Here is a 15519-nt window from a genome sequence, read left to right on the forward strand (position 1 = left end):
TTAGCGGTAAAGAGGTCAATATCAGGTGGGTCGGACCTAAAATTTGAAATGGGCATAAAATCGTCAAATTTCACCCGATTTACTCCAAGTTTGATATGGCATCTTTGACTAGATATCCTATTGTGTTTACATGTCAGCACTAAAATGACTGCCGGGGAAAGGTTTGCTGTGCCTTGGCACCGCTTCTTGTTTCCAATTAGTTGCAATTTTGGCCACTAGAGGTGCCACTTTAGCATCTGTAATATAAACTGAATGTCGTCATAAAAAAGATTTACCTGTCAGAGCTGTTTAGAGAGTTCTATATGCTCCCTTGTTGCTTTCCATACAGGACAGACAGGCAGACAAACAGACATACAGATACAGACAAACAAACAAATAAACATTTTCATTCATATATAAACGGATTATATGATTCATCGGTTAACCTGAATTATGATCTCTGAGCCCAACCCCCATATTTAAAAATGACTTTCTGCTTGCCCTACCTGCACCATTCGCATGGCTCCATATTCTCGAAGTCTGTTGGAGTTCGGCACCCTATGGATTAGGGTAAGCTAGGTTAGAGAATATATGGTACTTTTTGCCGGGAAAAACACTGAGAGCAATTAGAAGAAAATCACCTGGTTAGTTTGTGAGTTACAACCCGAGCATCACCCTGGGCTCAAGCGTCTGGCAAAAGTGCCGAAGCAATAGACATCGGGAATATGCCGCCTGGCCTTCGCTCCGGCGCTTCAAAAAGCATCGTTATAGTCACCAAAAAACGTGTTGTTCCAATTTGGAACAACAGAGTGGCACTAAGAATATTCTCCTTTTTAGCAATTTCAGCAACTGTAATGTACATGTCTAATTTCAAGATAAAAAGCTGCACCTGTGCAAGTTGATTAGTGAGCTCTAATGCTGCCCCTTCGATTTCCATAGAGGAAAGACAGACAGACAAATATTATCTTCAAATCAAATTCAAAATTAAGAAAAAAAAAAATGGTATTTCAATACCCAACCTAGGAGTCCACGGGGAGGGAGGGGGGGAACATAAAGCCCCCATCATCCACCCCTCTCCCAGTCTCGGCCAAGAGAGATGCTTGGAACCACTGTCTGTCTCACTTCTTCATTTCTGCAACATTAGAGGCCATTGCTCTAGTTTTCTCTCTGTTGAACACTACGTCTCTTCCTCTAAACTTCACCTTCTCTTCTTCATTGGATTGTCTGAGGCGACTGACAGCAAACTCTTCTCAATATCCTCTTCCTTTTTCTATACTCTCTTCAAAACCAGAGGTGCCTGTTATGTATAGGTACACACCAACATACTTTGCTCTCGTGATCCTGAACCTGAATCTTCTGAATTCTCCACTCATTGGCTTCGGCTATCCTGTCATTCTGTGACTAAATATTCGTATCCCCTAATTCTACTGATTATGAAAATTTTTTCATTATCTTACATCTAAGATGGAATGCATGCTATCAAATTCTCCTTTCTCTGAAATCTCCATTCTGGGTGATTTCAATGTTTACTACCACCTTTGGCTCTCCTCTCCTTAAGCTGATCCACTTGGTGAACAAGCCTACATCTTTCCTATCCTTAATGACTTACAGTAGCTTGTACAACACTTTACCAGTATCTGTGACCACCTGTGACAGAGCTTTTCCTTACAACTAATCCTTCTCGTGCTGTTATTCTTTTCTATAGGCTGGGCTCATCTGATCACAACCATACCATCTTAACTTGTCCTATCACTCCAGTAAGGCTTATGGACCCTTCCAAGAAGTGGCGGCTTTGCCATTTTGGAATTCCTGTTTGGGAGGCTCCCAAGCACTATTTCTTTGCTTTTTCCTGAAATGATTATTGCGTCCATGGCCGAGAGCCATCTGAGTGTGCCTTGCACATTATGGAGGTTACTATCTCGGGTGTGGATGCATACATTCCTTTCTCTTATCGTCTGATTAATGTGCAAAAAAAAACTTGGTTTAATCACGCTTCTTCTAATGCTGTCTGCAACAAGGAGAAGGCCTACAAAAGGTGCTGAAGCCAACCCACCCAAGAATCTCATCTCTCTTACATTCCTGCCCAGAATCGCACTAGGTCTCTTCTTCACTCTGCAAAAAACCATTTCATTCGTACTAAGTGCTCTGAACTCTCTGACTCAAATACTTCCTGCGCCTTCTAGCACATTGACAAAAACCTTTCTAAGAACCTTACTTTATCATCCTTCCCTCCTGTTTTCCGCTCTAATGGCTCCAATTCCACCTAAGATGATTCCAATGCTATTTCTCCATCACTTTCCCAATCTGACTTTCACATGGCTGACATTAAAATTTCTTCAGCTGATGTATTTTCTGGCTTCAGCACTAGCAAGGCACATGGGCCTGATGGGGTCCCTCCTGTTGTCCTCAAGAACTATGCTTCTGTACTTACACACTGCCTAGGTAAACTCTTTTGCTTTGGTCTGTCAAATTGTACCTTTCCTTCTTGGTGGATATTTGCTGTCACTGTCTGTAACAAAGAAGGGTGACGGTTCCTAGCCCTCTAACTATCGCCCAGTTGCTTTAACATCCAGCATTTCTAAAGTTTTTGATTTGTTCTTAAAAAAAAAAAAATCAAAGCACCTTTCCTATTCAGTCTTGTTTTTCATAATTAAAATGGGTTCCACCAGGGGTGATGCACTGGTGATCTTCTCACCTTACTTTCAGACACCTAGTCATTCTCCTTTCGAAACTTTGTTGAAAGCTTGCCATAGCACTTGACATCTCAGACTTTCGTTCGAGTCTGCTGTAAATCTTTAAATCTAAACTACCCTCTTACGATTTCTGTCCTATCTCTGCCTTCAGCTTCCTTCCTGGTCGTTTCTGTACTGTTGTTGTCTATGGCCACCGTTTTTTTCCCAGAGCCATCAAATGTGGTGTTCCTCAGAGTTCTCTCCTATCACCAATTTTCTTCCTTCTGTTCATCAGTGGCCTAAACTGTACATCTAACCCTGTCCATTCATACGCTGATGACTACATCCTTCAGCTTTCCATTCACTTTTTGCAGCATCCATCTCTGCAGTTACTTCAACAAACAAGGGATGAATTTGTGGCACACCCAATGTTTAACCTAGCTCGTATCTCTGATTGAGGTAAAAGCAATCTTGTTTTTAATGCATCAACAACTCAGTTCTTACAATTTTCAGCCTGTCAAAATATTCCGCAACTGTACCCTCTAATTATTTACAATATCAAATTCAGTATTTCATCATCTTTGAACATACTTGGGGATACATTCTGTTGGGATTTATCTCGGAAAAATTATACTACCTCTCTTGAAAAATCTGCTTCCTTAAGATTAGGTGTGCTAAGCCGACTCCGTGCCTTCTTTACCCTGCACAGTTTATAACATTATACAGGGATCTTATTCACTTCTGTGTGTAGAACAGATCTCGTGTATGGGGTGCTCCTCACATACACCTCATCTCAACAAAGTGGAAATGATGGCTTTTCTTCTCATTAACTCTCTTCTTCTTATTGGCTTCCTTCAACCTCAGTCTTTTCGCTGCACTGCTGCATCTGTATTTCTATTCTGTCGGTGCTTCAATGGTCACTGCTTCTTTGAACTGTCAGCTTCCATCCCTGCACTCTACGGTGGGTGCATAGCACTTGTCTAGCAGCAACCTCTCATCTCTTTTCTGTCTAACTCTCTCTTGTAAGAGTTAACCGATACTCTCAGGCTTTCATGTATGCAGCAGGGCAACTCTGGTACTGTCTTTCTCGATCTGTATTTCATACTGCCTATGAGCTTTTGTCTTTCATATGTAGTGTGTCCTGGCATCTCGAAATGAATGGATTTTGAATTTGGTTCTGTTGTTTTATTTTTATTTTTTTCTCGGAGGGAACAATCTTGCGGGCTTGTAGCCTTTGATTCCTTCTACCTTTCGTTAAAAAAAAAAAAATAAATAAATTCTATCAGTTATCCTTCTTATAGCGATATTCATCTATTTCTGTAATAGTTTTATTATACAGTATAATGAAGTATATGGCAGTTATTAGTGTTGTGGACTCTTCTGCCTCCTAAATATAAACGTGTTTCATGTACCAGTTATATATATATAAAGATCTGCAATGTTTGTTTGTTTGTCCTTCAGTCACTCTCAAACGAAGGGTCAGAGGCCCCCAGACCCATATATATTCTGAGTCAGGGCTACCCAATGATGGTTTTAGGGGGGTCAAAATTAAGATCTGGGTCATTTGAGGTCACCAGTAGTGTGTTCACCTTTTTGGCCGGGCAACGACGGGTATCCCTGCAGCCAAATTTTTGTCATGGAGACTCATATAACCTCCAGTTCCGACATAGCCTATGTGAGGTTGAGCTCCGAGGTCATTTGAGGTCACTTGTCAGAGGTCATTTGAGGTCATCAGTAATACACGCTCGAATGACTCGACCCAGCAGCCCAATTTTTGGCATGAAGACTCAAATGACCTCCAGTTCTGACGTAAGCTATGTGAGGTTGACCTTCGAGGTCATTTGAGGTCACCAGTAGGAGTTCACTTGAGGTCACTAATAACATTAATCAAGTGCGCACAAATACTGTGGATTAGTCGGCAAAAACTTAAATAGAAAGTTCCTGGACCTCTTATAATCCGTCTTCAAAAGCCTAATAGGTACATGATCTTTCTGGAGTAGAAATAATGAAATAGAATAAATAGGAGTAGAGTGTTTGCCTTTTTGGCTTGGGTAACACCGGGTACGCCTGCTACTTTACAACAAAATTTTGCTTCGTTTGCTTTCACGGAGGAAAGGATGTGATTAGTTCCTTAGTATCACCGTATCTCTCTGTCTTTAGAGAATTTCTGTTATGCGATTTGCCACTATTGTTATCATCTGTAGCCTAGATATCGGTTTCAGTGTCGTGAAATATTCTGCACTGTAAGCGCCTTGGCAGGGAGGTTGATATCTTATTTCTATACCCACACACGCTGGGAGCAAAGCAAGTTTTACTCAGCAAGTGTCTGTTTGACTGTTAGTAGATTAACAGTATGACTCAGATACTTTTGTTCTGATTTAAGCCAAAAATGGTGGAAAAGTTGAGGGTTAGTCAATGGGAAATGCATTGTTTTCGGGAGCCATGGGTTAAGATCGCATGTCAAAGAATCCGATTCTAAGAAAAATAAGTCAACTGTCCAAGATCACAAGGCAAGGTCAAAGTCTAACCTTCTTGTGTTTTGATATGATTTGGACCATCTTGGCGGAAGTGGCGAGGAGCAGTCATCCAATTCGTGTAAGGTCACGGTCACATGACCAGGTCAATACAGTGTATATCCAATTAAGACAAACTGGGTGGAAGGATTACGGTTCAGGCAAGAATGAAGTAATTAAAATTTTGAGGCCAATGGGACAAAAGTTAACTCAAAGAGCAAAGTCACATGCTTGGTCGTTGAACCAGTTGTAAGGCACGAGTGTTGCACTCTCTAAGCGCTCCTTCCCGTATTTTTTTTTTTTTTTAATTCTCCATCATAAAGGGCGGATGAACACCTTAGTCAAGTTATGCCACTCCATCACTATCACTGCCACTGACTGAAACATTTCACTTGTTCCTCGTTCACTATCTCTCACTGGGTCACTCCATCACTACTACTACCATATGCTGAATGGCTCCATTTACTCCAGTTTCGGTATTACCATCACTATATCACTCCATTATTATCACTAGTATTCACCGAATCGCATCAATATGCTGTATATTCATTTTTCCTGTCTCACTGAATCAATCCAACACTATCAACCACACAAAGAATTACTCTACTTGTACCTTCACTGTCGCTCACTGAATCATTGAATGATTCAGTGGCCATATATACCAAGACAGTGAGTGAATAAATCACCAGTGGCTCGAAGGTCTCAGTGACGAAGGTGAGCACTGTGGATAACTGTCTCAGGTTGTCTGCCCCTTTACCTTACTTTACGTTATGGACCATTCTGATTCTGTGTCCTACCGTTTTTCTTCCGAAAGAAGATATGCATCATCTTAAGACTTGATTTCTGTAATTTCCAGTAACATTTCACCTTCAGCATTCAGCTTACCAATACCAAATGCCATACTGAAGTCATACTTGTCTTTTCCATACTGGTACCTATTTTTGCACGGAACTCTTCTGTTACATGATATTGGACGGTGTGGTTTTTATTGTTACTGCCAGATATTCTTACAATTAACTATCTTCTCCCCTTCACAGAGTGATGCTGGAACACTTGAGATTTAAACGTGGATTATCTTCATACTGTAACAGGAGAGAAACGATAAAACGGAAAGATAGAGAGCCAAGGACAGATGTCTTGACTTCAGATGTGGAAAGGGAAAAAAAGATTCTTATTTTTCGCACATGAAAAGCGAGAAGTGGAAAGCTCACGACGTTCGTGAATTGGATTTGATTTTGCAGTTAAAAGACTATATTTTTCACGACTTTAGGAGCGATACAAAATTTCTGTTAAGCAGGGATAAGTCGCTGAAAGTAATTTCTGACATCTAGTATCTTGCTGAGAGTGGCGTGACATCTGCTGCCAAATTATAAAGCTAGCTGTGGGATTAAGATTAAGAATATTAGAGTTAGTTGTTGTTACTGTTGCTGTGATCCAGCAGGCCCGTCGACTTCAGGTAAGCAACTGCCCCTATGGTGATGTTCCATAGCTTCCCTCCACTGTTGACGTTGTGCTTGCGTCTTAGTGTGGCATGTGCTATGCAGTTCTCCATTATGTGTTTTATGCTGTGTGAGACTGTTCTACAAGAAACGTACATGTCATCAGTGATTCCACCCAACTCAAATCCAGGTTGGTGATGTCCTGATCTAAACCTAGTTAGGTGAACTCGGTCATATCTATTTAAGGACATCTCTGATTGGTGGACGTCAGAAGGGAAGACTTGTAGTATAGTGTTCTAATCGAGGTATTGTGTGGCTCAGGGCGTAAAGTGAGTATGTAGGTGTTCTACATTACATTGTAATGTTTGGAGGTGCGATATTGTCAAGTAATGATAGGGGTGTTGTGTATTGGCACAGGGTGCTGCACAGAATTGTATTCCTCTTATATGAGGGTAGTCTCTGACATTTCAAAGAGTAAGTGAGCTGTGAGAGAGGTTTTGGTCCAGCCACTGGTTATGAATAGCGTAGGGCGTTGTTCTGTATGATTTGCACTGTTGTTGCGAGTATTAAACAGGATGGGAGTCCATGCTGGATAGGCAAAGAGCCTCACTGATCTAAAGTAATATATTGTTTATAAAATAAGGAGGGTGGTCCTTGATGATGAGTCCAGGGTCATGTCACACCTAGGATCTTGGTGGATGGGATGTGTGTAGCACACGTACACTGTTATGGCATGAGGGAAGTGTGTTCATGTTTTATGCTGGTGATGAATGTGCTAGTGGATTTAGGTAGGACAATCGTCAGCCTGGTGACCTTGATCCAAGTCTACAGTGTGATGAAGTAGTCTTGTAGCAGTATGCAGGCCATGTCTGCAGTGCGGTGTGTGGTTGTAATTGTGATGTCGTCTGCATATGAGGCAATGCATATGAGCAGCTGGAGTGTGGGATTACCATGCGTGCATAGGTTGAAGAGAGTAGGTGAGAGAACGGAGCCCTTTGGAACTACGTCTGGGACATTTTGTGGTTGTGATGACATGCCCTGGATTGTTACATGTGCTTGTCTACCAGATAAATTGTGTCCAAGTTAGCGATTGTTGTTTTTCTCTATGTTTGTGCTATTATATTGTGGTGACTAGTCTGCATCAGGGGATGTCATCGGAGGCATTACTTTTATCAATTGTTGTGGGAAGTGTGCGTTGTGCGGGTGTCTCGGAGTTCATAGAGCCAGATGCTTGTGGTGTGAGATTACTCAGTAAAGTGTTTGTAGAGCGTAATGCTCTAAATCCGTGTTATAAAGAAGCAAGGGGAAATTGGAGTGTTGCTTTTTTGAGGATGAGGCATTCACTTATTTTGGATGATGTGCTAAGTAGTGTTATGGTTTTGTATTAAGAGAGTTGTGTTGGGTCCTTGTCTGGTTTAAGTATACTGGTAACTGTTCCATATTTCGAAATATTGGGAATGCTACCGTGTCTACCGTGTTCATAAGAGTAGTTGCCGATGTTTGTGATGGCCGTAATAACGTGTGGTCCTAAAAGTTTCAACTGTAGGTTGCTGATGTCATCTGGCCATGTCCTTGCAGAGTTCTTTGTTTTCTTGATGATGTTATGTGTCAGTTCCGGAGTGAGGGGTTTGCATTGTGATCGAAGGAAAAGGACTGCCTATGTTGGTAGGATTGTTTTTCAGTGAGCGTCAGTGTCAAGTGACTTATGTTTGCCTAGTGTTCTCGAGTTTGTAGGAAGGGATGTGTTGGTTATTCAAGGTGGTACAGGTGCGGGTGTTTGTGATTTAGTGGTGCTGTTGTATTTTGTGCAGCCGAGATTGGTTTCAGGGGTCTTTCAGTTTTATGTTTTCTTCTTATTAATTTTGCTGTACTCACTGTTTAGTTTTGTGGGTCTTGCTATGGTGCCTTGTGTGGTGGGGAGGGGGGGAGCGGAGCTGCATGTGAGTTTCCGTTTATTATGAGGAGGGGAATACCTGGTGTAATGTTTGGGGTGTAATGTTTTCTGTTTCATCTTGGAATGTGGAGTTCCTCTGCGCTGAGTATGATGTTGATCATCATAATGTGCTTATTAATATTGGTGCCAGGAGTGTTGTTTAGTGTGCTGAAGTGTTGATCTATTTCCTCAGATTTTTTTTTTTTTTTTTCAGTTTGCTTTCTTGTAGTTTGTGTACTTCAGGCGTGATTGCTCTGATATGGATTGTGTTCCTTTGATAATAATATGGGAAGATGGTCTGTAGCAAGTTTGGTCGTTTGACTGGTGGTGGAAAATGCAATTGTTGGCAAACAGAATGTAATGTCTGGGGAGAAGGGGTGCAGTATGCCTGGTGTGGGATAAGGGTGTAGTGTAAGGTGTCACCGAGAATGTACTGCACATCTTGTTGATTGTGAAGGAATGTTGAAGCCTTGGCGGTTGTATTAATTGTGTTTATATCAGGCAGTGTTTTAGCTTTAAAATTCCCAGTAATGATGACTTTAGGTGTATGTGTTATGCAGAAGAGCTGAGGTTAGTACTGCATTGGTACAGTGTGAGAAGTGTCAAAATGAGTGTAAATATTAAAAATTTTGATTTATTGTTTGTGACCAAATGTGACACTGGCTGCCTGTATTTTTGTTACTATGCCATCCAACATACATATTTTTCAACAAGAAGGTACGCTTATTCAAACGGTCTTTGGAAGGGGTTTTTACTTTGCCTTGTGACCTTGACTCTAGAACGATTGTTCTAAAAATCGAATAATATAATTCTTTGCCGACCCATAAACTTTTCACTAAGTTGGATACAAATCAAACCAAAATTCCTTTCGTTTACCTTGCCATGTGGCCTTGACCTTTGACCAGTTATTTTTAAAATGTAGTCCTTTTAACTTTGGCTGACCTTCAGCCCTTCCATCAAATTTGGTTCAAATTGAATAACAGCCTTATGAGTTGTATGACTGGTTGTTCTCAGAATCTAATAATAATAATAATAATAATAATAATAATAATAATTCCTTTGTCTTTGCCGTATTCTAAACCTTTCCACAGTTTGTTATAAATCGAATAAAAGTGCTTAGCGTGACCTTACCACGTTCCAAGAAACAATAGATTTGCCTCTCGTAATCGCGTATTGTTTGTCGGAGTAGCTGTGGTGCACGGAAGTGAAATTACAGAAACGATTGTGACTGTGGAAGAAGTCAAAATAGAATGATTCAGGTCCAAGATTATGTGCAAGTTCTTTCCAAAAAAAAAAAAAAAAAAAAAAAAAAAATCAGTATTTGGGTCATTTTGTGTTACATCATGAGAAAACACCGTGGCGTGGTTGTCTATGAGCAAATGAGTATGGTAAAGAATTAACATGTGCTAATGGACTGCAAGGGGCTTCAAGAAAGAGTGAACACTAGGACACTTACGCAACCTTCACACTCATTATACTCACTGGTGGACAGTTGTTCTCGTCACTGTTATCACCGCAGTCATTGTCACCATCACACCGATAGTAGTTGGCGATGCATTTGTTGTTTTCACACCGGAATTCAGTGTTGTCACACTCCTTCTGTGAGTGGTGGGTAACATTACATGTCTGTATGAGAGCTGAAATATTCATTCTGAATTTTAAATGAGCGTAGTAACAGAGAGCATGACTATGAAACCGGTGAATATGTGGAAATGATATGACCCCTTAATAGGAAAATACCCGTTTAGGTATTTTTTTCTGGCTACCGCCAGATTATATTTAGCTGAGGGACAGCTGTCTTCCCCAGGACGTTAAGAAGGAATGATATAAAATCAGCTGAAGTGAAAGTTGTGAGCAACATTTCGTGAGGATTTGGAGAATGAATATTATTCAGCCATTTCTTGTACATTTTAAGTGGTAAACGTGAAGAGGTAAGAGTAGCCTACATGATGGAGCATTTTGTGTTGAAAAACACTCAAAACTTTAATACAAGCTTAGCAGCATGGGCGGACCCAGGGGTGTTGCCCTAGTTGCCCGCGCAATACCCCCGTGGTTGAAAAAAAAAAAAAAAAAATATATATATATATATATATATATATATATTGTCCTAGGCTTACAAATGAGTAAGAATAGGTTTTGAGAGAGAGAGAGAGAGAGAGAGAGAGAGAGAGAGAGAATTTAAAAAATAAATAGAAATCGAACCCACATATTCATTAACAGAAGGCGTATGCAGTTCGCTAATGTGCTGTCAGATTAATTGTCTCTGAAAACCAGTTATAAAACACATAAAGAAGCTGAATTAATTTGTGCTTTGTTACTCCTGTGTACGGCTATGACACAGATATTGTTTCTTGACTCTGTTCCTATTACCACAGTGTGGCAGGATGTCTCTTATTTCAGAACAAAAATTAAATGTACCTAAAATCTCTGGGCTGCAATTATCACATACCCTATAACACAGCATTCTTCATTACGCATATCTGTGTGCAGAGATGAAATAAGACATATTAAGAATGCACTATTTGGACTCTATTATTTTGTTTTTACCACCTTGTAGTAAGCTGCATATCTTGCCTATATCTTTTATCATGACAAGGTGTAGGGAAACATCCTTAAATTATTGTTGGATTCGCCCCTGTACAGTAGTTAGGACACATCAGCAGGTATGAATAGTCTTTGCCTTCATTTGAAAAATGCAACCGGATCGAGTGGCGCTTGGATCGTTGTCCGAGCTGTCTTTACAAGAGGGTCTATCGATGAGTTTCAGTATTATCCTCATCCTGGACATTAACTCATGCAATTGCTACCTGAAAAAAGTTGCATCAATCGGATGGGATGAAAATTCACCCAAAGTACAAATAACATTGTAAGTCTCACCACTGGACAACTACTCTCGTCACTACCGTCATCACAGTCGTTGTCACCGTCACACTTGAAGGACGCGGGGATGCATCTGCCGTTGGCACAATGGAACTCGTCAGCTTCACATGACACCTGTGCATAGTGACAGTACAAAGGCATGGTCAGGAACTGAAGGCTTCATGTAACCTATGCCTGGATGGTAAGATTACGTAAATGTACCAATTATTATAATGTTGAGTATTTCATCAAGCATAAGCATCTGCTAAATGGGACATGGCTTGTAATTCAATAAGGTAAGTATGATCCGTACATAATAATTTCACCAGTTTGAAGAATGTCTGAAAACCTCAAACTTATATATATATATATATATATATATATATATATATATATATATATATATATATATCAGCCGGTGAGGTCCATTGCAGGACCGGCCTATCCCTACCGAAGCAGGGACAATACAGCCAATGTATCTACCCAGTGGCTTATGTTGTCTGGTAGGGACTATACAGTATGTAGGGTGAGATGTGCTTGTGAGTGTGATTGTAGTGTTGTAGTGGTTTTGGATGTGTGTGTAGTCCGTGAATCAAGTGTAATCGGCCCGCATTAAGCCGATTGGGTGCAAACATACTAGTATGCGACACTGGTTCAACCACAGCACCACTTGTGTCCGTCAAAGTAGCAAGTGGCTTGGTGAACGCTTCCCAAAGGTTTTACAGCTCTGGCGGGAGGTGAACCCGCGCTCACCAGCGTGTGAAACGTATATTCTACCACTGTACCACAAAGACTCCATATATATATATATATATATATATATATATATATATATATATATATATATATATATATTGTATGAGTATAATTTCAGAAACGAAATTCGTACTGAAGATATCGTACCCAACAAGAATTTTGAAATAACAGGAAAATAAATTAATATATTTTTCTCAAATCTAGGAGAAATGGCTATATAGCCAGTATATGTTGGTGACAGTACCTCTTGAAAGTCTCCACATATCTGCTGACAATACCATGACGTTGGTAGTTAGTAATATTATCCAGATATTCAAGATTAAGAAACTTGGGAATAAGATCAACATATTTATTTCTTAATTACACAACATCCATAAATAGTTTGAAAAATACTGTGTAAATAAGAAAAGTTCTTCCAGTTATCTCATATTGGTGGGTCTTGGTAAGGTCTGTCAAAGTAGCAGTAGTATTTGCCAGAAGTGAAACCAACCATAATACCATAGGCTGCAGTAGTCCAAGGAAGATGAGCCAAGTCTTAGATTATGTGTAGGTCCTTAAGAAAAGTTGGCAGTATTGGGGCATTTTGTTATCACACCAGAGTACTACGTGGTGTTATCGTTTAAGACCATATGAGAAGGGTGCAGAAATAAGTACCAGTTGATAAGAGGGGGAGGTTACTTCATCAAGTAGGCTGCTTACCGGTGGACAGTTGCTCTCGTCACTGTTGTCACCGCAGTCATCTCCACGGTCACATTTCAAGAAGAGGGGTATACATCTGTTGTTGGCACACCGGAACTGATATTCGTTACATTCAGTCTGTGGATAGTGACAGCATAATATAAGTGGTTAGGTGCAAGAAAGGCTGTTCTGAAGATCAGTGGGACGTAATCAGTTTAGGGCATGACTATGAAACTGATCTACCTCTATATACAAAATAAATGTAATTTTTAGTTCGCAAGCATTCATTTAAAGTATTTTATTCTGGCAACCACCAGGAGACATTATTCAGCTGAATGAAAACTTTCCCATCTTTAGGGTTAAGAAGAGAGGCACAATTAGTTGAGGTGAAAGTTATGAGCCAGCTATTATGAAAGAATGTCTTGTTTCTTTACTTGAACAGGTATTAGTAACACAACACGTATGTTAGTAATGTTCGTGTTACTCAGCTGTTGCCTGGAAAGGTAAGATGATCACAATATTTCCCATTTCATTACACATTAGAAGTGGTATGGAAGGGATCAAATTGTGTGTTGATGACGAACTGAAGAAATTTCAATACAGAACAACCTAGCAATTAGTTTAATTGGCAGGTATAAGTACTCTTAGTGTTCACAAGGAAGCAATTGGGGATAAAGCGGTGGCTGGATAGTTTTCAGTGATCTTTGTGACAGCAGGTCTTAGAAAGGGTTCCAACATGTATCACTCCGATCAATAACTCTTGTAATCACTATTCGGCATTAGAAACTTCGATATAACTGGATGATCATTCGTAGCTCATCTGAAACAAAACACACACACACACACACACACACACACACTGGAAATCTTACCACTGGACAGTCATTCTCGTCACTTTCGTCACCACAGTCGTTGTCACCGTCACACTCGAAGGACGCGGGGATGCACTTGTCGTTGGCACACTTGAATTCGTTAGCTTCACATCCATCCTGTGGGTGGCGACAATATGAGGTGTGGTCCAGAACAGGACTGTTTTGTCTGAGGTATGACTGTTTGGTCATAATAGTGAAAAAAACGTTTAACACAGTGATCAGCTACGAGAAACAGAAACAATCTAATCTAAAAATGTTGAGGAGTTATAACGTATTTTCCTTTGAATGAAGTCTAATTAGACTTTTATTTATCATTACATTTGACTAGATTCATACAAAGAAATGTGACTAGTTTTCAGAACTTCACCTTAGGCTTTTGTTTAGCATTTTGTTTTTCAACTGGCTCTGTGTGTAAGGTACTTCCAGTCATTTAAGTTCTGATATTCAATAGTCAGTATTTTCTTCGTATGTATTCCAACAACATAATCCTTAGAGTTGCAACTGGTGTCTGATTTCTTTCAGCAGTGAATCTTGGTCTGAACTTAAAACATTTTCTGGAAATATGTTTTTTGGCGCTGAATATAAAGGGATTATATAATTCCAATTTTATAATTTTATGACAGAGGTTGAAACACATACTCTTACAACTATAATGATTATCTTGTTTTGAAACCTGGCATAATACACGTACCAATCACCCATCATGACATGCAGGCCTGGACACAGAAAAAGCAGTTACGGTGTTTCTTGAGGTCACAGCAACTGATTCCCACAAAAAATATGACATCTTACAGCCAACAAACTTCTCACCTTAAAACAAATCACAATTCACATGGTAACACAGTAATTAGAACTCCATATCTTCGCATCATTTTATGGTTATTTGTGCCAGTAAGGTGAAATGGGGACTATCCTTTGTGATAATATAGTTTGAGAAGCGTAGGAGCCCGTGGCTAAGCAAGTTGGTCCTGACATTTAAAATAAGTGACCAGCCTCACTCATCCTTGAGTGACATTACGTGAGCAATAAACTCCAACCACCCCTTAGATATAAACCTGTACAGCCTCAATCTGATTCGGACACCTTAAGTACCCACTAAACCACCAGGAGCCATAATTTCGTTATAGGGTTACCACCCAGCGTAGTAGATGGTTACCTGGTGTACAGGAAACCATTTGACTTGTCACTCAGTGTAGAGTCACCCATAGACGGAAGGAAGAGGAAAGAATGAAGGAAAGAAAGACCGAAGAGGAAGGATGGAAAAAAAGGAAGGAACAGGAGAGGGCAGTCATCCGTGAGCAGTATTACATCGAGTAAGTGGATGGTGAGTGCCCCCACCTACCACCAACTGCAATAATTTACTGACCAAAATGAGGTGATAGGTGGTGACGACCATCATCCATGTAACATTGCCTACTTCTTTCTAGACCTTTACTATTCTTTTTCTATGTCTGATACACTCTATTCCTATTTCTCCCATCTTTCGTGCCACTTTTATTAACCTTCTTTCCATTTCAGGTGGCTCTACACTGAGTGATAAAACTTATGGTTTCGTGTAACCCAGGAAACCATTTTACAACACTGAGTGGTAACAATGAAGCTAAGTAACGGGGTGAAATGAAGCCTACTTTGGTGCCCCTGTTAATTGGGTGGAGAGAAGTGAATGCAGTAGCCTCTGGGAACCAGATCTCTATACTCCTCCCAACAACTTGCTCTGGCGAGGCACTGACCACAGCAGAGGAACATTGGTTACTGCATGGGACGGCCCTGCAATGGCTGTTGCTTGCTGTGGTTGATGAGTCTGCTCGGCCAAAATAA

The 15519-nt window shown here is 40.3% G+C and overlaps 1 protein-coding gene across 1 annotated transcript in view; it reads right to left on the reverse strand.

Moving 5' to 3' along the window:
* LOC145413684 (uncharacterized) overlaps positions 1-15519 on the reverse strand; it is a 106061-nt gene that overhangs the window by 41783 nt on the left and 48759 nt on the right. The window contains exons 8-10 of the mRNA XM_080283339.1: positions 13702-13818; positions 12851-12967; positions 10019-10135 (exon numbers count right to left, since the gene is read on the reverse strand). Coding sequence (XP_080139465.1) covers positions 10019-10135; positions 12851-12967; positions 13702-13818 — 351 coding nt within the window. The remainder of the gene's footprint in view (positions 1-10018; positions 10136-12850; positions 12968-13701; positions 13819-15519) is intronic.

The sequence above is a fragment of the Coenobita brevimanus genome, chromosome 97 (genome assembly GCF_032717465.1).
Source record: "Coenobita brevimanus isolate Jiangsu-jjx chromosome 97, ASM3271746v2, whole genome shotgun sequence".
Classification (NCBI taxonomy): domain Eukaryota; kingdom Metazoa; phylum Arthropoda; class Malacostraca; order Decapoda; family Coenobitidae; genus Coenobita; species Coenobita brevimanus.